Below are 23,798 nucleotides of genomic sequence, written 5' to 3' on the forward strand. Positions count from 1 at the left end.
TTAGGAAAGAGTATCCAACGACATTGTGCAGGGCGTTAAGACTGCAAGTAAGTATTTAGTTATCTGAACTGCAGTGCTCCTAGTCTTTACCAATGTTACTTGCTCTGTAAGCTTTAAAAGGCTTAATTTACTAAATATTTGTCTACAAATTAGACCTCAAAGAGTAACCAAATGGTGTTTCATGAAAGGGCATGCCCCTATAATGTGGGCCACGCCCCTTAAATATAGACCACGCCCCTTAAATGTAGGCCACGCCCCTTAAATGTAGGCCACGCCCCTTAATGTGGGCCACTTTTTCGTCAGTGCCCGGGCCAAATTGTGATCCCAATCCGACCCTGTGCTTCAGCCTCCCACCGAACTCGAACCCGGTTCCCCAGCTTCAAAGTCGGCCCCCTAGGATGCCCCAGGGCGGCAGGGGCCGGGTTTACACATACCTTGTACGCACTGGTGAAATCTCACCTGCTTAGCTTTACAAGTGTGTGGGCCGCTGGACTTTGCCCGATGATCATGCTGTGATACTAGAACAGGCAGGCTGAACCTCCTGGAGTTGTGTAATGTAAATAGTGTTTACATTACTAAACAGCTAGCGCTTAGAGCACCATAAGTGTAAAGTGTGTGTTTATATATCCATGTGTACTAGGCGCGGCCGGGTAGCGCCTGTGTCGCAGCCCTCATTGTAATGCGTGCGTCTCATCTCATACTGCTAGGCGCCGTGCCCACTCCTTGGCCATTTCTAGTACCCTTTCAACTCTATTTCTTCTGGCTTGTGATGAGTGATGAAGAGCGAGTGCAGATGTGGGTAGTGCGGCGGAGGGGTGGACAGTGGGGCGGAGGGGTGCATCACCTCTTATTTACTGAAGGAAGGTGCCCTCATGCTTACACCGGACTCAAGCTGCCACTGCCCTGATCTGGAAAGACAAGCGCCTCAAAGCACCTGCATTGGCCTCCATTTGGAATTCCACGTTTTTCATATAATATTAGCGTTTTGAGATTTTGCTGTGTCCGATTTCACACACTGCTCAGAATTTAAATGTGGACTTTACAGGGGCAAGGCTGTGCTGTGAAACCCTGCAAACTCTGCATTCTGTTATACATTTATAGTACGGAGATGGTAGACATAAGGTGTAGGTTGACAGAAACCATAAAAAATGGCCTGCCTTCTGGCCTACAGTGGTCTCTTTCACGTACCGTCCCTCCCTGGTCAACCTATTTCTGTGTAAGTGAATACTGCACAGTAATCCAGGGTGCATGCACGGCACGTCATAGAACCTTGGGCAAGTGCTCACGGCCAGTAAGACAGCGCAAGGCCCATACAAGGAGTATGAGTCAATTAAAACATAACACATCTCCTTTTTATCAACAAAACAAAGTACAACGCCATGGTGGAGAGGGTGGCAGAAAGGAAGGGAAGGAACTGAGGTGAAGAGAAAACAAGGGAGTACAAGCATTAAAAAAGCAATTGGTCTTGCCTTTCATTAAGTTAAAGCCATTTGCTTTGCTATACAATACCATTAGCAAAGCAAATGGCTTTAACTTAATCAAAGGCGAGACCTATTGCATTTTCAATGCTTGTTATATAAATCTTATCAACACCCCCAGAACATGCCTAAACTAAAGAAGTACTGGCCCGGGAAGCACTTGCAGTCGTCTGTTAAGGCTCGTGAGGAATCAGCCCATTGTTGGCGCCTCAACCACTCCACGGGGAGATTGATCTCCGTGGCATACCTGCCTGAAACCCAACCCTGCCAGAAACGTAATCACCGTTTAAGCTGCCCGTTTAAATTGGGACTATCCGGTTCCTCCGCGGATAACGACTGCCCCCTACTCCCTGCCACCGGCCGGCACCCACTGTGTGCGCCTCACCCAATGCGGCTATCATGGCTAGGAATGATTAGGCTTTACTCAGTCCTGATGATGATCCCTGTAACTATGTAATGGGATCGAAACGCCGTCGACAACTTCTACACCATATACTCTGTTGTGAATCTGTTACTATATTTCAAGTAATGGTGTAAATGTGAATTCTGTTATTGCTATATGCACAGAAAACAATAGCTTTTGCCTAAAAACCTTTCTCTACCTTCTATCCACTCCGCTAACCATGACAATTTGTAAACGTCTGGGCACAGGCTTGTGCCCATCTCCAAGAAATTGTTGAAGGTATCTCCTAATATTGTGGTTCTAAATTAAATATTAGACCTCTGCCCGGCTGGGCAAGTCAATTTACAATATAGTTTCCACTGTGTCTATATTTACCTATTGACTATATCCCTCCTTGCATAGGACCGCTGTTGTCTTTATTCATATGTTCCCCGAGGTCCTGTGCTGACTCGATTGGGTGCCCTTGTTGTTTTTTATAATTAAACTAAAGAAGTAGGGTTGAAACTGAGAGACTTGGCGCATGCACTGGGTCAACAAGTGATCGTGATGCTCTAGAAAGCTGCCTCAGCAGCTTGGAAGCAAAAGCTCCTTTGCTGGGCACGAGCTGAGGATGCTGAGATGCAGAAGCTCCGGCAACAACCCAGATAGGGTGCACAAGTCAAAAGGTGGGACACAATACTGCTGGCACTGAAACCTGACTCCGACTTTAGCCACTGTGAGGGCTGGCTGATTTGCCCTGGCCTTTGGGTTCCCCAGATTGGACTAGCCATGATGGTGCCAGCCTATGCCCACAGGGTTTTTAGACTGTAGTGATCTCTATGGTTGGTGTATCCTCCTCCAGCCAAGTTCCTCGCTGCAGGTGGCACTGTCTCAGTGGAATGTTCACCCCTAACCAGTCCATGACAGCGACATGTGATGTCCCTAGCATAACACACACTCAACATTTCAGCCTTTTTTTCTCTTTTTAACAGTGTTGGGGTATCCTTCTTTTCACAATAATTTTTTTGCCTGTGCCACCTGTAACACAATGACTGTGTTCTCAGTCTTAAATGGCATGACATATTGGGTCCTGTGTTTTATATATAAATTATTCTCATGGCTCTCTTTCCTGCTATGTAAAAAATTCAATAAAGAGCAAATATTTCTTTTAAAAAAAACAAGCCTTAAGTTGACAAACCTACTATTATTTTCCAGGGGTAATGCTGGCCCAAGTGCAGAAATGTAGTTAAATGCAGCAGCAGCAGAGTGACTCTGCCCTGGTGCTTATTGGACGGCTACCCGGACTACGTATTTGTTCAACTTTGCCACATATCCAACACCACAAACTAGCAGCCATACTGCAAAGAAAGCAGAGGGAAATGTTTTAACAGATATGGGCCAAACGCCCAAAAATGTACATTTACACAGAGAAAACCTCAGTCAATTAAGCGAGTCTTCCTGATTACAGGCCGCAAGTGGCAGCAGTACTAGTTCAAGAAAGACATCTGTGTTTTCACTACTTCTACTAACAAACTGAACATATTTACTTTATATGAACGCACAAATAGAATATTTGGGTCAGATATTTGGTAAACATGTGGTAAGAAGGATTGTCATTTATTTTCTTTTGGTGAATAAATGGAATAGAAGTACTTCCAATTTTACTGGTGAGTAGCAGACGCCCTCAGACCTCAAGGTGTTTTTTTGTTTTACCATGGTGTAGGCATCGAACGTGCCGATGCAAGGTACAGATTTGATCAATGCCACTCCACCACCACTTAATGCATGAGCTTTAATGGAATATATCAGAGATACTGCTTTATTACGTATGTGTTATAAAGAACAAGAGAAACCAATTAAGGTTGGTCAGGGACCTTGGGTAATCAATTATTTCTAAAGACAGTGGTCCCTAGACAAGGATTAATAAGAGCAAACAATAAATATAGACCCAATCAGTACTATATTTTACAGTGGTCCAGCTGGACAGGTGTTTTTAATATATAGTAGCCTAAAAATAGACAAAATTCAGCAAGAAACAAATAAAGTGGGACCCAAGCCTGTATCCAACTTAGTGGGAAAGACGTACAACATGAAACAAAAAGGCTCAGGCAGAGTAAATGGTTTGTATGAGAGAAATTTTGATAGGACAAACAAATTATAGTGGAGACACCATTACACATAATAAGTATTAAATAAAGAGGTGTATATGGCGTACAACTAATCGACGGCGTTTCGATCCTAACAAAGATATAGGATCATCATCAGGACATTAACAATGGTTTGCCTGTATACATTTTGCCTAGATCCAGGTCAGAGTGACTTGGAGGAGGTTTGTTTCAGGCAAAGACAGAGTAGAAGTCCAGGCCATGTACAAGTAGAGTAAGGGATACAGACAGCCGCAGCCGCGGTCTTGCAGTTGGATGCTGGGTTAAGGCCGACCTAATAAAGGGAGTAACAGCTTAATGGTTAGGTTAGGTTAGGTTAATTACATTTGTTAAGCGCATGGTTGCACAAAGAACAGTGCGTCCCCGCGCTGACAGCCCTATCTACATCTCTTCAGCTGGTTCACAGAAGGTGGGCCTGGCCTGCTATGCTGAATTTAGCTTGGGGAAAAGGTGGGTTTTCAGCCTCTGTCTGAACCTGGTCTCAGACCTGGTTTAATGGAGGCGTTTGAAATACTCGAACTGCGGAGTGGTCTCAAAATCAGAGTGGCCTATTGCAGTAGGCTGCTGTATATCAGGGATGACAAGCCAGTAACCTGTGAGCCGCGTCCGCGGCCTCTAGTGACAAGGAATGGGGTTGAGGGTCAATCTGTGAACAACCTCTGTTACAACATGTCTTGCCTGTTGGGATGCCTTGCCTGAGCCTTTTTGTTTCATGTTCTAAGTCCTTCCCACTAAGGTGGATACAGGCTTGTGTCCCACTTTATTTGTTTCTTGCTAAATTTTGTGTATATTTAAGCAACTATATATTAAAAACACCTATCCGGCTAAACAGCTGTAAAATATAGTACTGATTGGGCCTATATTTATTGTTTGCTCTCATTAATCCTGGTCTAAGGACACTGTCCTTAGAAATGCTTTATTAAGTACAGTTAACAAGTGGCAGTTAAAAGTACAAGGTCCCAGTACCAACACTAACATGTGGCGTTAATCAAACAAGAAAACCCTAACAAGCCTCCATTCTTCCAGACTGGAAGTCAAGTCCTAGAACTCCTTCAATTGTACTGTGTGTTGCATTTATATGCAGCCTTAATGATATAGATGCTTATGCCATGGCAATGAAAATAAATGTGGCCCAATTACACGTTATTTAGAGCAACTACACTAATATTAGCGCTTCACGCCTTGTGCTTCACAGTGCAAAAATAAGATCCTAGTATGTTACCACAGTACAGCAAAGTTGACATGAGAAAAGCCCGTTTTACTTCTTCACAGATTGCATATTACAATTACTTTACGTAAGGAAACGACTCTCCTAATAGACAGAAGGTTTCTTCAGTGTAGATTTACCATACTGCACAAATGTAAATCTCATGGATCCTGGTTTGGCTGAATGTCTTTTGGTTATGAAAAAAAGTACATTCGAAAAAAGAACCATGAAATAAACCATATATGCAGATGTGCAGAGCATTCTATGTTATTCTTGGCAATGTTGAGGAAGAAGAGGGGCACCATGACCAACTATAGGCTGTGCCTCTCGTGAGTCACGGCCCCTTACAACACTCAACAAAGGTAACAAATAGATGGCATATGAAACTCTGCACTGCTGCAGCACCATAGCTCACCTCTGCTACTCTCTCCAAGAGGGGCTCCAGCCAGTGCTCGTTGCACTCACAGTGGCTGTCGAGGAATGTCAGCACTTTAGCCTGGGCCTCGTCTGCACCTTTGACACGAGATCGCATCAGCCCTGTCATAAAGAAATGCGCAAATTTACAAAAACCAAAAGCGTAAATCATGGAGCAAACTAAATTCCACATTATTATGACACAATATTAACGACAGCATGAAATATAATAAAACAAAATAATGAAATATTTTTTATAAATGTATTTATTAATTAAAAAGTCATTCAATACAACGTCAAATAAATATACAGAAAGAAAAACATCAACATTGGGAATCCTGGAAGAGGTATATCATAAAACAATATCGGACAATCACTAATGCGCATCAAGGCACTAGGCACACTCCGAGCAACACGAAGGGCAGGCAGTATCTGCATATAATCAATTTCCATGGATGATAAGTTGCACTCAAGATCTCTGCCTCCAAGTGGGAACTGTGGGTCTAGCGAGGTTAAAATAAGTAACCAATAGTCACGTCTGTCCCAAAGTATCCCCGTGGCAAATTCAATGTTAGCACATTTCATGTCTGAATTCTGGCAGTCATGGGAGGAGATGGTTATTGAGAAGGCCCATATGAACTCTTGTATGTGTTTATGCCTTAATTAAGAAAGGAAAGGGTCATCTGGTGGGAATGGGACACTAACAGACTTACTCCAAGGCAATTAAAAAACCCTGCACATGACAAGATTCTAAAGTTAATAACCTTGTGGATTTATTAAAATAAATGTAGTATCTAAGGCTCAATTCGGTGCTACATCTGGGACAGCTGGTTTGACATTACTGCCTCTCCAAGAAACTTACCTGTAGAAGCAGGACGAACATCATTTTAGACACAGACCCTACCCCATAATGTACCAATCCTCAGCTAAAACGAAACAATGGAGTAGCTGTCCTTTTTAATAGATTACTAAGCTTTCAATAACTGAGTCACAAATCAGTCAAATAAGGATGAAATAGTATGATCTCAGGCCACATTTAGGGTACATTATTCACAATAGCTACAATGTAGGCTCCCAACTAGGGCCAGGAACAGTTCCTCAGCTCCTTTCTCAATGAGCTGGCAAACTCTGCATTAGGAGCCATCATAATTATGGGAAATTTTAATGCGCCATGGAATGCTGAAATGGACTGATCCCACTGGGTTCTGAAACCTTCAGGACTATTCCCCAAAACAATCAAAAAGGTTTTACTTACCATGGGTCTCTGAGACGTGAGACGCATGGCAAGGGTAACATCCCGCCACAACCGATTATACAATTTTTTCCTACACTAACTTAAGCTATTCTGGGGTAGACTAAATCTTCATAGGGCACTTCATGCTTGCATATCACCAAATATTTTGAGTTAAACAGACCAGATGCTACCAATCACCTTGTCAATTGGGATGCTGTCAAAGATGTCCTAAGAGGTAAAAGTATAGTAAATAGATTTTTTTAAACTCTATTAGAAGCAAAACTAGAGTTAGCAGAGACAGCACACAAGGAACGACCTACTAGAATCCAACAAAGGAAAGCCATGTCTATTAGAGGCAATTTAAAAGCAAATATGTCCAAAAAACCATAGCTAATTCTGCTACATCTCAAGCTACCCACACGTGATCAAGGCAATAAGGTAGGTTCTCACCTAACTAGGCAGAGGTAAATACAGAGAAATGCTTTATTTGCTAAATAGATTAAAAAAACATTAATGGTTCAACTAGAAGCAGAACTTCAGTTAGCAGGGACGGCACACACAGAATGACCGACTAGAATCCTACAAAGAAAGAGCCATGCCCATTAGAGGCAAGTTTAAGGCAATTATGTCCACCAAAGCAGAGCCGACTCATCTACGTCTCAAGCTTACCACAACTTTGATAGAAAAAAAGAGAAGGAATACATTGGTAATACTGCCATCACCCCATGTCTAACCACTACTTCTGAAGGTGAGAAAAAAAAGCCTTAGGAGCCTTTTATAATAACCTTTACACACAAATCAATTTCTTATTTATTTATTTATAATACAGTTTTCTATAGCGCGAACAAGACCCTTTGGTATCAGAGCGCTTCACATTTACATGATCATGATAACATAAGACAGTTATAGTTAAAATAATATCATAATTGTTGATAAGGATTACAAAGATATTCGATACAACGTTGGCTTTTAGTTGGGTTATCTAAAAGTGATAAGGAGTATTCACTCTTCCTCTATATGCTTGTTTAACACCTTGGCTGCTAAGGGTTTTCCCGCTGGGTGCTGGATCTTTATTTTCCCATTGTTCATGACAAGGTCAGCTCGTCATAAGCGCAGCGCAGGTAACACCCATGACGAGCTGACCTTGTCATTAGCATGGAAGGGGTTAAGTGTATTTTCCTTTGTCTTCTTTGTTCTTCATTAACTCGAACCTCTTGGGCATCTCTTATTTGAGTAATTAGCGCCTAGATAAGATGATTAAGGAAGGAACTTACTCATTAGAAATATCGTGGTCTCTTTCTTAAAAATTGCTAAGTTCAGAATTTTTCTGATGTTCGGGGGAAGTGAGTTCCATATTCTAGGAGCTGCTCCTAAGAATGCTCTATCGTAGGTATTTTTCTTCCTGAAAATGGGTGGTCTCAATACCAGATCTTTGGCACTCCTAGCTGGTCTGCAACCTCCAGATATTTCAATTTTTTTGGCAAGATAACTAGGAGTGTTGCGATGAAGAGCTTTATGGGTGATACACGCCATCTTTAGCTGTATCCTGGCTTCGTATGGTAGCCAGTTTAAGGCTTTCAGGTGAGGGGTGATATGTTCGAATTTCCTTGATCCTGTGATAAGTCTTGCTGCTGCATTGAGGCATGCTTTTAATGGTGCTGTGGATATTTTTGGTAGCCCTGCTAATGTTGAGCTTCCATATTCAATCCTCAAAATGATCAGTGCTTGCACAGCTTGTTTTAGATCCGAGTCAGTTACATATGGTTTCATTTTTCTTAAGTAGTTCAGATGAAAACGGGCGCTTTTTGCCATCGTTTTGATGTGGGCTTTCATGTTGAGGTTTTCATCCAGTGTGATCCCTAGTGATTTCGCTGAATCGACTAGGGTGGGAGTGCAATTAAGTGCCGTGATCAAATTGGACCATTCCTTCACTTCTAATTGGTCCTTTTAAGGCGAGATAAGTAGAAATTCTGTTTTATTTGCGTTTAGTTTTAGATGATTACTAGTTATCCATTTTAGAGTCATTTTAAGGGTCACTGACAATACATTACCTGGCTACAGGACATTGAATTTTACGTGGACAAGATTATACAAAAATAATGCACTGACCTTCAACCGTCTGGACACCGTGAACTTTGCTGGACCTCGACTAGGCTGACTTCATCCCCCTTTCCGTCCAAAGCAGAGTGGGTGCAGTGATTTCATTCAGACTCTGTGCAGGACCTGTGGAGCACTTAAGACAACAGAAGAATCTCCCTTAGAGTGAAGGAGTCACTCCCCTGCTTCGCAGGCCCCTAAAGCGCAACTGACCGGTAGCTGCTCCTGCGAACTCCGTAGATTTCAGCCACACAGGAGGTGGGTTCCTGAAGGTCCCTGAGGTCGATCTACCCTCTCACCGAGTTTGAGGCCAGTATCCCTTGTGGGGGCTGCGTAACCCGAACCTCTGTGCACTGCATCCATTTGCAAGTGCATATACTTGTTGACGATTCCTGAGCTTGTGCATTGGACCAAGTGTGGTCCTGTCCCTGAGCAGTATTTGGACCAAAGAACTCCGGCCTCCTTGCACCGTATGCTCCGTGGGCTGGTGCTTTGTAAACTTGCTCAAGGTCCCCTCGTGACTCCTGGTCCTACAGCCTGTGGATCCCCCTGAGGGACATCTTGATTGTTCTTGGGCTTTCCTGATTGCTCCAGACGTGCCCTGACTCTCCATTGCCTGGGGAGTCCCCTGGACCTTGCTGGTCCACACCGTAACCTGTATGTCCTTCCTGCGTGGGTTGCTGTTTCCAAGGCTTGTTGGTGCTCCCGCCGAACACCGACCACTCAGCACTCGACATCCTTCGTGGGACAGCTAAACTCCGGCTCCTCGTCGTCCTCGACACCTCCGGGACCTCGTGGCTGCAGAGTCAAGCATCCCTTCTTGGCACCTGAAGCACCTGACATCGGTGGGGATTAATCTACCGAGCCTCTGGTCACTCTGACGTGACCCAGACTCTGTCCCCTCTGCTTTCAGGTTCCTACCATCCGGAATCCAGGCTTGGATTCCAACAGACCCTTTTCACCTTCACGGCGGCAGTGCTTCTTCACTTCCTTCAATAGAGAAGGACAAGAGTTTCCGACGCCTCTTCATTCCTATGCACCAGACTCCCCTGGGATAGGTAACTCCGATACTACGGTATCCACGGGTGGGGTGGCTCTTTAAACTCTTCAGTTCCGACGGGTTTGCTCGAAGTCCTCCTAGAAGGGTCCTTAAACTTTAACTTTGCAACAGCGACTTTCCCATGGAGTCGTACGGAGCACACGGTTGTGTTTCCTCACTGCAGCCTTCCTCCTTGGGTCTCCTGTGTCATCACTTTGGGTGGGTCCTTGGGCTCCCAGTGATTCTACGTGCACTAGGCACTGCGTCTAGTCAAGTTGTGATTGTTATACCACTATTTTAGTACATGGTTCGGTCTCCCCCTGGAGCCCTCTGTGTATTGTGCTACTTACAACTGTTCTATTGATCCAGTATTGTGTGCTTGATTATCTAACCTCGTGTAGAGGATAGTAGAGTGTTATATTAATAAATTGCATATTTTCATATAATTACTTTGTGGTTCTCCTTCATTTAGTCATTCAGGAGGTGACATTCTGGTAAGACAAACTGCTTTTCATTCCTTCAAGATTAAACCTGAAGGCTGCTCTCCATAGCTACCACTAGGATAGCTTTCATAAAGGTTATCTTTGACCTCATACATCATAAGGGTCACTTTAACTAGTGGACAACAAATACCAAGCCACCTTCTCACAGAAGGTATAGCAAAACTGCGTCAGTGGTAAAGCTAGATAATCATTTTGGAGAATGCCATATTATTGCATTTTAGGATGGCTGGGTGAACTTTCATTTATGGTAAGAGCTGGAAACAAAAAACAGGTACATTTTGAAATATAAAAAAGTGGAAAAACTGATACTGCTGAGCATAGCAATTCGATTTCCAGGTTCCACAATCAAGCCTCGTTTTAAGATATCGGACTTTGCATTAATGTCCTCAGTCTTTTAGGATGACCTTTACAAATTCAGCTGTACATTCATGAAAGAATGACAATTAGCAGTAGATGTGTGTCTTTTCGGACATAAAAACAAGGTTAAATCAATTTAATAAAAAATGCAAAATCACAATTTAATGTACCTTCTCTGCGATCATTCCGAAGAACGCGCACTTTCTCAATTTTTCCCAGGAGAGCACCATCCTCAGCTAAAGAAAGTAAGAGAGAAAAAAACACCTAAACATGACTCATTCACTGAATGTTTAGTTACAGAACAACCAAATGCATTAATGGAGCAAATGAATAGTCTCCAGAGGAAATCGAAGGGCAATTATTTTTTACTGGGCAATCATAACAAATGTTAACACGATGCACACTCCAGTCAACGATGCCTTTTTCCTGTCCGTGTTTAATGGAACTTAACCCTTAAGAAGAGTTTTTACTTTATTAAAACTTTAAAACATTTGAATTTAGTAGGATTTAGACTTTTCCAATTTCAATCCCTTTTCACCACAATATGTTTTTTTGGTCTTTAAAAACAGATTTATCTTGCAAGTCGAAGAAGGAAAAATGCCTTCACAAATTTGATTTTACTTCCTCAATGCCTTCAGAAATGTGATGTTACTTCCTAATATTATGTTGAAAAGCTTCTGTGGCAAATTTGTTACCACAAATAGACACATTTGCCTTGAATGGGAGCAAACAAAAACAAGTATCGTAAATGGAATGGTGAAGAGTGGAGCGTCGGAGAGTGGCATGTATTGCTGTGGCACAGAGTGGAGTGGTGTATGGTAGAGTGGACTGGTGTAGAGTGCATTGGCGTAGAATGTTTCAGAGAACAGTGGCATAGACGGCAGCGGCGTAGAATTCAGCTGCGTAGAATGCAGTGGCATAGATTAGAGCGTATAGATTATAATGGCTTTGCCAACAGTGACGTAGTAGAGTGGCAGAGTACAGTGACATAGTAGAGTGCTATAGAGTACAGTGACGTAGTAGAGTGGCATAGAGTGCAGTTGTATAGAATGCAGTGACTGAGTAGAGTGGCATAGAGTGCAGTAGCGCAGAGTAGATTGTAGTGGCACAGAGTAGAGTAGACTGGTGTAGGGTACATCGGCATAGAGTGCAGCGACATACAATGTGGTGTCATAGAATGCAGTGGCATAAATTAGAGTGGTGCATAGTAGAGCACAGTGGTACAGAGTGGAGTGGCGCAGAGTAGAGTCGCGCAGAGTTCAGTGTTGTAGTATACAGTGGTGCAGAGTAGAGCATAGTGGCGCAGAGTGCAGTGCCATAGAAGGAATTAGTTACTTACCTGTACACTATAGTTCTCCAGTATTATCTTTCATAGATTCACATGCTTGTATCTTCCCCGTCGTCATGGTGGGAGTCTCACGGTAACAGAATGACCAAGCAGTATCATAGAGAAGAAAAACTGCATAGAAAATCCCCATAGGGGCTGTATTATTTGGTAACCAGACCATTTCTTTGTTTGGTCCAAAAGCCAGCCAATCAGCATTGCTGCCCTGCCCTCACACTCCCCAGCAGCAGCTTCCTGCCTCAGATTTCCGTCCCCGAGTGAGAGACATGGATAAATACCGAGAAACAGGTTCTGCCTGAGAAACGGGGAGGCGGGCGGGCGCATGTGAATCTATGAAAGATAATACTGGAGGGGGGCGCTAGAGGGCGCACACGCTAATGGCCGCACTTCTGTGAGGCTCTGGCTGCCTGGCCAGAAACATCCTGCAAGTATATGCTTCCCATGCGAGTTGAAGCCTGAAACTCGCACCGAGTGTGGAACTGCCAGTGCTGCTGGTTCTGCCCGACTTTGGTGAGGATCGGAGGTCCGGCGTCCGAGATATGCCGCGGTGAGCGTCCACCGGGAGAAGACACCACGGAGGGCTGCAGCGGCGCACTGGACACTAACCTACGCGGTGCCGCGGCTCCCCACGAGGCTGCTAGGCCTTGAAATCTCTGACCACGGCCTGAGAGGCGGGCGGCCGACAGACGGAACATCGGGGACTGGTGGAGGTGAGTCTTGCCACCCCTGAGAGAGCTGCGACGTGTGGCGGGCCTGATCACTGTCTCTGAGACCGGGTGGCACTCCCGGTATACACGGCACGCCTCGCCTGGCCCTGCCGGAGGAGAAAGCGGCGCACCCGGCCCTGCTACACGCTTCCCCACCGACCTCCCTGGTTTCCCTGGGGGACACTGCTGCCACCAGGCAAAGCGACCAGGGGCCCGGAGGACCAGCCGGAGGGTCGTACTTGCGGACGATTATAGGGACAGAGTGGGCCCAACATCACAGCACTGCCCTCCGCTTCCTGTGTACCCCAGTCGCTTACGACTGCTCATGCCTACTCGGACGGGCTGAGGCCTGGCTGCCGGCGCATACGCTCCTTAGGCGCCCTGGACATTATACTTGGGGCGCGGATTTACCGACCTGCTCACTGCCTGCTACTTCCCTGGGGGGATCCGTCACGTTGTGGGCTGCCGGCTTGGGTGCCTTGTACTGGCGGAGGGACACCTACTAGCTGCTCGTCAGTTACCGGCCCCGATTGGCGCCAACAGCCTGGGCACCATGGGCAAAAATGACGCTAAACAGGCGAAACTGTCTTTCGAGTCCGCAGCCACCAAAAAACCGCTGCGAGGTACCACGGCGTCCAACGGTGCCCCGGGACCATCAAATGCTGAGACGTCCCCTACACCAGTGGCTCCAGAATTGCGACTGCTTATCGACGAAATGCGCCAGGGCTTCGCAACGATCGTAGATAAGGTTGACCGCTTATCTTCCAGAATGGACGGAGTTGCACAGAAGATAGAAGTCCACGAAGAGCGGCTCACAGAGGCGGAACGGCGCATCTCCACTGCCGAGGACACATCCAACACCCACGAAACGCGCCTAACCCGAATGGATAATGTCCTCAGAGTAATCGCAGCTAAGAATGAGGAGTTGGAGGCGCGGAGTAGACGCAATAACATTCGCGTCACGGGAGTTCCGGAATCCACCAACACCGGTCGTATGGAGGACTACGTGGAGCGCATACTGATCACCGCGGTAGGAAAGGAGGCCTTCTCTAATCAGTTCATTGTGGAGCGGGCACACCGCTCCCTGGGCCCGGTCCCCAAACCAGGGGCGCAGCCACGTCCCATTATCGCCCGATTACTCAATTACCGCGACAGAGACGCGGCGCTGAGAGCGGCCCGAACAAGCCGGAACTTGACCTGTGATGGGGTACAGTTCTCCTTATACCCAGACTTCACACCCATGGTACAGGACCAGCGGAGAAAATTTCTGGATGTGAAAAAGAAACTAAGGGATATGCAGATAGACTACGCCCTCCTATACCCGGCACGCCTCAGGGTGACCCATCAAGGCAAACAACACTTCTTTACGAACCCGCAACATGCTGAGGACTACGTAAAGAAACTTCGCGCTACTAGGAGGGACAGGCGCAACGATGGGGAGGAAGAGGCCGCAGGTAACCCAGCCGAGCAAGATGACTCATGATGGGGTGCTTATGCACGTCTGTCCGATAGCTCCAGGGTGCACTGCGGACACTACTTCGGAAACTGTATGCTCTGGATGCTGGAACTGCCTTGCACTAATTGCGGAGGCACCACTGTGGGCTGCCTTGCATCCTAATGAGACTGCTGACCGATAAATGGCTTTTGAACGTCTTATCCCACTGCTACTGTGATGCTGAGATCGGGCAGATGCATGTCACATCGGGAGGACGTATGGGTAGCGGAAGGCTTCTTGGCGTTAAGGTTTTTCTTGTATAGTACTCTGCTGGCCTAGAAGGAGGCCGGAGTGGTGAAGCCCTTACGAACGCTTGATTGCTGTACCCCCGTTGCACTGATGGAGCTAGCCCCAGAACATTTGCCCGTCCTCCAGATTAAAGAGCGGTGATGAGAGACACTGGGATGGCGAGAGGGCTTTGACCTGCAGGGATGATACATGCCAGGCACCACCCCACCTTCTCTGTCTTTCCCGTATGTTGCATGCGGGGCGGGGGGGGAGAGTTGGGGTGTTTCTGTGCGTACCTCTGATGCTCCCAAGAGGGAATTCCCCACATGGTTTTTCTATTGTTCTTGACAGCGCGGGTTGGGGCGGGGGGGGGGCTCACGGTACTGGCAAGTTTGGGTTGCTTCAGTGGGAGGGGGGAGGGAATGTACAGCCAGGGTTGGGTGGCTGTGCATGGAATGTGGGGGGTTGTTCGAGTGTTGCGTTGCTAGTTGTTGGAAGTGGTGAGTTTGATGAGTATGGCGTTTTTGGCAGGAATACAGGTACTGCAGGGAGCATGTGTGTGAGTATGGTTGTTCGATTGGCGAGACTGAACTGGACAGCGGAGAGATTGACAATTGGAGCATTTCGTTTGAGAGCTGGAACATCAGCTGTTGGCTTTATTCAGGGACATGATAGCGCATGTGGGTGATGACACTTTGGATGCAGTCGCCGTAATGTCCTGGAATGTCCGGGGACTCAATGACCCCCGGAAATGCAGAAATGTCCTTGCATATCTAGATCGGCACCATGTGCAAATAGCGATGCTCCAGGAAACCCACCTTAGCCCGGGTAGTGCCCCCAAGTTTGCGAGCAGATGGGCATGTGTGAGAGAGTTTTCCTCCTATTCCACATATTCCAGGGGGACGGTAATATTGGTCAATAAGAGGCTGCCATTTCAAAAGTTGGGTGTGCGAGTGGATAAGGAGGGGAGGTATGTCATACTGTGGGGGAGGCTGGGAACCGATGTTATAATGCTTGTGAATTGCTATGCACCTAACGTCGATACCCCTGGTTTTTTCTTGTCATTATGGGGCCACATGGTGGAGACCGAAGCCACGCACATTGTCTGGGGGGGGGACCTCAACTTATCGTTACATACCACGTTGGACAGATCGGACGGTAGTGGACATTACAACACGAAGGCCAGAGACGCTCTTCAGGGGATACTCACGGAGGCGGGGCTAGTAGACAGTTGGAGGCACACACATCCAACGACTAGGGAAGGCACTCACTTCACGGCATATGCACGCTCATGGGCACGGATCGACTACTGCTTTGTCTCACGGGGCCTCGCTGGGGGGATAGTTCGGGTGAAACATCTGCCTCGCACGTACTCGGACCATTGCCCGGTACTGACCGTCCTCGAACTGCCAGGACATTCTAGGGTAAGACCACCATGGCGGCTTTTCCCCTCGGCCTTGCTGGACCCTGTCTTTAAACACGAGCTCGGAGAAGAGATAGAAGCCTTTTTCCCTAGGAACAAGGGGTCTGTGGATAAGGTCGAAACCATTTGGGAGGCTTTTAAAGTCACTGTGAGGGGAGTCACGATCTCCAAAAGCTGTGGAATACTGAGAAGCATAGTGCGCACGTTAACTACACTAGAGGGGGAGCTTAAGGCACTGGAGGCGGAGATGGTAGGGAATCCCAGCCCTGAACTGGCGGCACGATTCAGAGCTAAACTGACGACCTATGAGGAAGAGGCTGCCAGGGAGGTAAAATTCCGGGGTAAATATTGGACAGCTAGGCGCTATTGCGAGGGGGACAGACCGGGGAAGGTACTGGCGGCACTCACTAGGCACCAGCGCTTTGCCTCCCATATCCTAGAAATCTCGGATAAAGAGGGGAGGATCCATCAGGACTCTAAGGGGATTCAAGACACCTTCCTACAACACTACAAATGCCTATACTCCACACAGCAGGACGGGGAGGTAGAGTTCGGTAATTTCCTGGAAGACATAGCACTTTGCTGGCTAAGTGATGGTCACAGGGAGTTTTTGGGGTGCCCTTTCGAACTGGACGAGATTAGAGAAGCGATCATGTCCCTCAGTAATGGCAAAGCAGCAGGGCTAGACGGCCTACCGGCCGAATTCTATAAATGTTACATCGATGTTATGGCGCCGGTACTGAAAGAGGTCTTCGAGGAATCGCTTGAGGTGGGGATACTGCCGGGATCCATGAGGGAGGTGGCGATCACCTCGCTGTTGAAGCCGGGAAAGGATCCAACGGACACTGATGCCTATAGACCCCTGTCGTTGCTGAACTGTGACGCGAAAATTCTTGCGAAAGTGTTGGCAACTAGACTGTCCCTACTTATGACTACTCTTGTACTGCCGGACCAATCTGGCTTTGTTCCGGGGAGAGCCACAACTCACAATCTGCGCACGTTATTTTCTCTAATTCCTTCCATTGCACCCGAATTACCGGTTGCTGCTGTGTTTCTGGACGCCACCAAGGCGTTCGATTCAGTGGAATGGGGTTATCTGCTGGCTATCCTGGGTAGAATGGGGTTCCCCCGGATATTTATCGCCTGGGTGACATTACTATACACTTCCCCAGTCGCCAGGGTCGTCGTCAACGGGGTGCTTTCGGCACAGATGCCGATCACGAGAGGGACTAGGCAGGGGTGCCCCTTGTCGCCCTTACTATTCGCACTGGCAATAGAACCGCTGGCCTGCAGAATTCGACAGTTACACAAAGACAGGGCCTTTAACTGTAACCAGCGGCAGATTGGCATCTCCCTATATGCAGATGACGTCACCCTCTATGTGCGCCATCCACGAGACAACCTCAATCCGCTTCTAAGGGAATTTGTGGCGTTTGGAGGCATATCCGGTGTGCATATTAATTGGCAAAAGTCGCAATTCTTCCCCCTCACGGCCTCGGTCACCCGATTTCCGCTGGATTACCCCTTGGAATGGTGCGATTCTGACTTGAAATATCTGGGAATTGAAATATCGCTTAATAAGGAAGACACTATCCGGTTAAACTATGGAGTGGCCATTACACGACTGGCTGACAATGTGACTCGCTGGCTGGCACTCCCGCTCTCGATGGCGGGCAGAGCCTCCCTGATCAAGATGGTCGTCCTCCCACGCTTCCTATATTTATTTCAAAACATACCATACTACCCAGGCACTTACTTTTTCAAAAGACTTCGCTCTGAGCTACTACGCCTTTTCTGGGGAGGTAAACAACCACGCCTTAGTTGGTCGATTTTGATACAGCCGTATGATAAGGGTGGATTCGATGTGCCCGACTTGGAAGTATACTATCTCAGTGCACAGGCGCAGCATGCTTATCACTGGATTCGTCCCGCTCCCTTTATGCCACAGATTGCTGCGGAGGACTGGATCGTGCATCCGCTCCCGCTTGAGGGCATGCTGATGGGATTGGTTGGGGATGTTGAGACACCCGCCACCACTGTGACCTGTACAATTGATGCCTGGCGGAGAGTGTCCAAACTGCAGGACGCCCCCATGCTCTACTCGCCGGCATTGCCCCTGGCATACCATCCGAGACTATCTCTCTTACTGGAGGGCGGTTTCCGATCGATGTGCCGCCGCATACACCTCAACACGTGGGGCGACCTATTTCAGAATGGACTGTTCCGCACCAAGGATCAGATGTTCCAGAATGCTCCCCCGACGCCTATGGAAGTGTTCTACTACATCCGGCTCCGACAGGGTATGCGAGATATTCTCCCTGATTTCCCGGAGGAACCAGGGACGGTGTTACCATTGCATGTCATGCTCGTATCGGATGGCACGCACTTAGTGTCTAAACTCTATGCTGCCGTTCGTGAGCAGCGCCCGGTTGTCCTGTCTAAAGCACGGACTGACTGGGAGTCGGAACTGCCGGTCGCACTCACGGATGAACAATGGAGGTACTGCTGCTCGGTCACGGCTAGAATTTCCTCCAGTTGCCGACTGAAAATTATTCATTATAAGTTTGTACAAAGATATTATTATACACCAGTCAGAAAGTTGAGGTTTCGCCTGTCGGCGGATGATAGGTGTGCTAGATGCCGGATGGAAGGCGCGGGTTTCCTGCATCTTGCCTGGGACTGTGGAGCAATACAGACTTACTGGAGCCAGGTACATGCCGCCCTCCAAGTTATGATTGCTGGCCCTCTCCCTATGGATCCAATCGTGATGCTGCTAGGGTACACCAGAAATGTGCCCAAATCGGATCGTAAATTTGTTGACATTGCGTTACTCCTCGCTAAGCGGAGGATTGCTTGCAGATGGGGAAGGGGAAGAGCGCCAAAGTTTAAGGAATGGTTGGACGACCTCCAATACTGTCAGGAACAACATGGCGTGTATGCGGAGCTACTACCCGCCCGCTGTGCTCCCGGGGACTTTTGGTCCCCCTTACAGGTTTACTGGCTAGCTCAGGCGACGCAAAGTGACTCCTCTGGAGACGACGAGCCGATCCCGGGCCCATGAGCGTATCAGTACTTTACACTTCATACACCCTACTACACCCCACACTACACGCTGTGCATAGCACCCCCTGACTCTGGATGGGGCGACGAGCCTGTTGGTGGAATGCTGGGGGGGGAGACTCGGGTAATTGAGGTCCATGAGATATGGAACTAGTGACAGAATTCCGTTAGCCCTACCGTCATCGCGGCACTAAGGGCCGGTGGGAATGTATACATAATGTATACGACAATAGCATGGAGCGGAAGGCGACACAGTGGTGGGAAAGTGCAGCATACCGTCCTCAGTTGAATCTCATGTCGTACACTCATATACATATCACACTCTGAGGTGCAGGGCGGGGATGCGCACACTAGATATACAAGGAGTATGCCACTGCACAAGACTACGCAGTTAGCCGACAAATACAGACAGCGACGATATAGGCTTGGGTTGGACTGCAATGGTGCACCTATTTGACTGATGTTCCAACTGCACACGGAGAGAGGGTGTTTCCCTTTTCTGTGTGCCCCCCCCCCCGGCTAGATGGGATGAAAGGGCTCTAGCCAATTGTCCGCCCACGGTGGTACAATGGGAAGTGTATGTGCATTGTGCTGGCTGCAGTATTGATATTGAACCTAATGCTTTTCTTCTTTCTCTCTAATGAATGTACCAAATACATTGCCATGTTGAACTGCAGATGCTGTAACTGTCCTGCCTTTGTGTTGAACGCATATAATAAAGGTTTAAAAAAAAAAAAAAAAAAAAAAAAAAAGATAATACTGGAGAACTATAGTGTACAGGTAAGTAACTAATTCCTTCTCCAGTATTACATCTTTCATAGATTCACATGCTTGTATCAGAGTAGTAAGCAGTGCTCACAACATTTGTAGCGTTTCCAGGACAGAACTCATAAGGAAGCTCTGCCGCAAAGCAATGATATAACAGTACATATCAATATATAAGTAATACGATAAATGCATGTTCAAATATAAATCAAAGCACTGTACAGAAAATACATCATGCCATTAGATCATACCTTACTGAAATAGACGTTTCAGAACAGCTTGTCCCACTGCCGTGTCCTCTTTCCACGCAGTGTCTAGGCAGTAGTGCCTTGTAAATGAATGCACGCTCTTCCACGTTGCTGCTCTGCAGATGTCTGGCAGCGCCACTCCTGCGAACAAGGCCATTGAGGTTGCCATCTTCCTCGTGGAATGTGCATGCACCTTAGAACATAGCGGCTTTCCCGCTTTCTCATGACATTTCAGGATAGCTGAGAATATCCATCTGGCAATACTCAGTCTTGATAAAGGAAGACCTTTCCTTTGTCCTTCGAATGCAATGAACAATTGCTTGGACTTGCGGAACGCTTTCGTCCGTTCAATGTAGAACTTTAGACATCTAGATATGTCTAGAGAGTGTAAGGCTCTTTCTGCTTCCGATGAAGGATTGCTGAAAAAAAGTAGGCAAAATAATGGGTTCATTGAGGTGAAAGGACGTTGCCACCTTGGGAATAAAGGTAGGATTTGTTCTTAATATAACCCTGTCCTGGCGAAATTGTAAGAAGGGTTCCTCCACTGAAAAGGCCTGGATTTCGCTAACCCTCCTTGCTGATGTTAAGGCGAGAAGGAGGGCTGTTTTCCATGACAGGAACTGTAAGTCTGTTTTGTGTATGGCAGAGGTCTTCAAACTTTTTGATGCCGAGACCCCCTTGTAAAACCTTTTTAGGGGTAAGGACCCCCTTCCGACAAAAGTTTCTAGAAACTGGTACTCCTCATCATCATCTTTTGACAACCATAAATGCGCCTGTTAGACCTCCTCACATCCATCCATCATTCATCCACCCACACTTTCACACATACATCCATCCTTACATCCTTCCATCCATCCATCCATCCATCCTTCATCCATCCACCCTTTCATCTTTCCATCCATACATCCATCCTTTACCCATCCACCCTTCCATCCATCCACCCATCATTCATCCACCCACCTTTTCACACATCCATCCATGCAACCTTTTATCCATCCATACATCAATCCACCCTTTCATCCTCCCATCCATACATGCATCCTTAATTCATCCACCCTTTCATCCATAAGTCCATCCACCCACCCTTTCATCCATCCACCCACCCATCAATTATCCTCCCACCTTTTCACACATCCATCCATGCATCATTCATCCATGCAACCTTTTATCCATCCATACATCCATCCATCGGTCCACCCTTTCATCCTTCCTTCCATCCATCCACCCTTTCATCCATCCATCCATCCATCCTTCATCCGTCCACCCTTTCATCCTTACATCCATACATCTATCCTTCGTCCATCTATCCTTCACCCATCCAACCTTTCATCCTTACATCCATACATCCATCCTTCATCCATCCACCCTTTCATCCTTCCATCCATACATCCATCCTTTACCCATCCACCCTTCCATCCATCCACCCATCATTCATCCACCCACCTTTTCACACATCCATCCATCATTCATCCATGCAACCTTTTATCCATACATACATACATCCACCCATTCATCCTCCCATCCATACATCGATCCATCATCCATCCACCCTTTCATCTATCCACCCACCCACCCTTTCATCCATCCACCCATCATTCATCCCCCCACCTTTTCACACATCCATCCATGCATCATTCATCCATGCAATCTTTTATCCATCCATACATCCATCGTTCATCCATCCACCCTTTCATCCATCCATTCACCCATCATTCATCCACCCATCTTTTCACACATCCATCCATCCATCATTCATCCATGCAACCTTTTATCCATCCATACATCCTTCATCCAGCTACCCTTTCATCCTTCCTTCCATCCACCCTTTCATCCATCCATCCTTTCATCCATCCACCCTTTCATCCATCCACCCTTTCATCCATCCACCCTTTCATCCACCCATTCATCATTCATCCACCCACCTTTTCACACATCCATCCATCCTTCATCCTTACATCCATCCATCCACCCATCATTCATTCACCCACCTTTTCTGTGCCTTTCTCATGTGGGAGGGGGCGGGGGGGGGGTCAGTATCTCTGCGTGTTTTTACTTCTTTCCCGATCATGGGAGGGCATCTCTGTGCCTCCCTGCTAGTGGCGGGGGATGTGTCACGGGACCCACAGCTCCAGGCGCACAATTTCAATTGACCTCAAAGGGCAGGCTACACTACAGCCTGCTCCCCCAGCCCCCCACCCCGACTTCCCCCAGCTCGAAACGGCTTCAGGGACACACACAGCCACACCCGAGTACTTGACAAGTCTTTTACTTGTTAATGAGGCTTCGATGTTTTTCACACCTCGGTGTGAATTAGGCCTCCCCATGAGCACCCTCATCAGCCCAAGCCAGGGACAGAATCTGCGACCCCCTTCAAAGGACTCCACGACCCCCCTGGGGGTCGCGCCCCACAGATTGAAGACCTCTGGTGTATGGGCTCGAAAGGTGGCCTCATAAGCTGCGATAGGACTGTATTGAGGTGCCACGGCACAGGTGGACGTTGGACGGGTGGGAAAACTCTAAAAAGCCCTTTGATAAATTCCTTTATTATTCTGGAGGACCAGAGAGATGGTTCATTTGGCTTCCGCCGGAAGCGTGAGATTGCTGCCAAGTGCACTTTGACCGAAGCATGCGACAGACCTGCCTTGGAGAGTGACAGCAGGTAAGGCAGGATACCTTCAGGTTGTACCTCAAACGGATGCAGGTTTTGTCTGTTGCACCAGTGGCAGAAACGGATCCACTTTGCTGCATATGTTTTGTTTGTTGATATAGCTCTAGCTTGTGAAAGAATATGCCTGCATTCTTGTGAAATATCTAGATCTTGAAATTCCCGCTCATGAGGTTCCATGCTGACAATTTTAGTGATTGCAGATCCGGGTGCAGAATCTGCCCTCCTTTCATGGAGATGAGGTCTTGAAATGTCGGAAGCTGGATCTTGTCACCCCTCGACAATTGAAGTAGGTCTGAAAACCACGCCTGTCTTGGCCAGGCTGGTGCTATCAATATGATCCGGCACGGTTCCAATCTCATCTTGCGCAGGATTCGCGGTATCAACGGGAACGGAGGGAACGCGTATGCAAACCTTCCTGTCCAGTCCATGAGGAATGCATTTCCCTTGGAGCCCTGTTGATGGTACCTGGACGCAAATTGAACGCACTTTGAGTTGTTTTGTGTTGCGAACAAATCTAATGTGGGAGTGCCCCACCTTTGGAACAAGATGCGAATCTGAGTGTCGTGTAGTTCCCACTCGTGCGTTGCATTGTGAGTGCGGCTCAGGGCGTCCGCCTTTGTGTTGAGGACTCCCTGTATATGCTGAACCTGAATTGAAATTCCGTTGGTTATGAGCCATTTCCAGATCCTTTGCGCCAATGTCGACAGCTGTTTGGATCTCGTTCCGCCCTGTTTCAGCAGGTAAAACATGGTCGTGGTGCTGTCCGTTTGATAAGTACTGACGAATGGCGTATTCTGGGAAGGAATGTTTGCAGCCCTAGGAACACCGCTTTGAGCTCCAACATGTTTATGTGAAGCTGAGCTTCCCAATCTGACCAAAGGCCCTGAATTTCCAGCTCCTGAAGATGCGCACCCCATCCTTTCAGCGAAGCGTCCGTTGTCATCACGAAGTCGTGATCTCGAGGAATAAAGCTCAAGCCTTGG

The 23,798-nt window shown here is 47.3% G+C and overlaps 1 protein-coding gene across 1 annotated transcript in view; it reads right to left on the reverse strand.

The window, feature by feature from the left end:
- Window positions 1-23,798, reverse strand: part of GALNT2 (polypeptide N-acetylgalactosaminyltransferase 2) — an 810,495-nt gene that overhangs the window by 453,044 nt on the left and 333,653 nt on the right. Inside the window, exons 6-7 of the mRNA XM_086927129.1 lie at window positions 11,047-11,112; window positions 5,648-5,769 (exon numbers count right to left, since the gene is read on the reverse strand). Coding sequence (XP_086783255.1) covers window positions 5,648-5,769; window positions 11,047-11,112 — 188 coding nt within the window. The remainder of the gene's footprint in view (window positions 1-5,647; window positions 5,770-11,046; window positions 11,113-23,798) is intronic.

The sequence above is a fragment of the Lissotriton vulgaris genome, chromosome 6 (assembly GCF_964263255.1).
Source record: "Lissotriton vulgaris chromosome 6, aLisVul1.2, whole genome shotgun sequence".
NCBI classification, from domain to species: Eukaryota; Metazoa; Chordata; class Amphibia; order Caudata; family Salamandridae; genus Lissotriton; species Lissotriton vulgaris.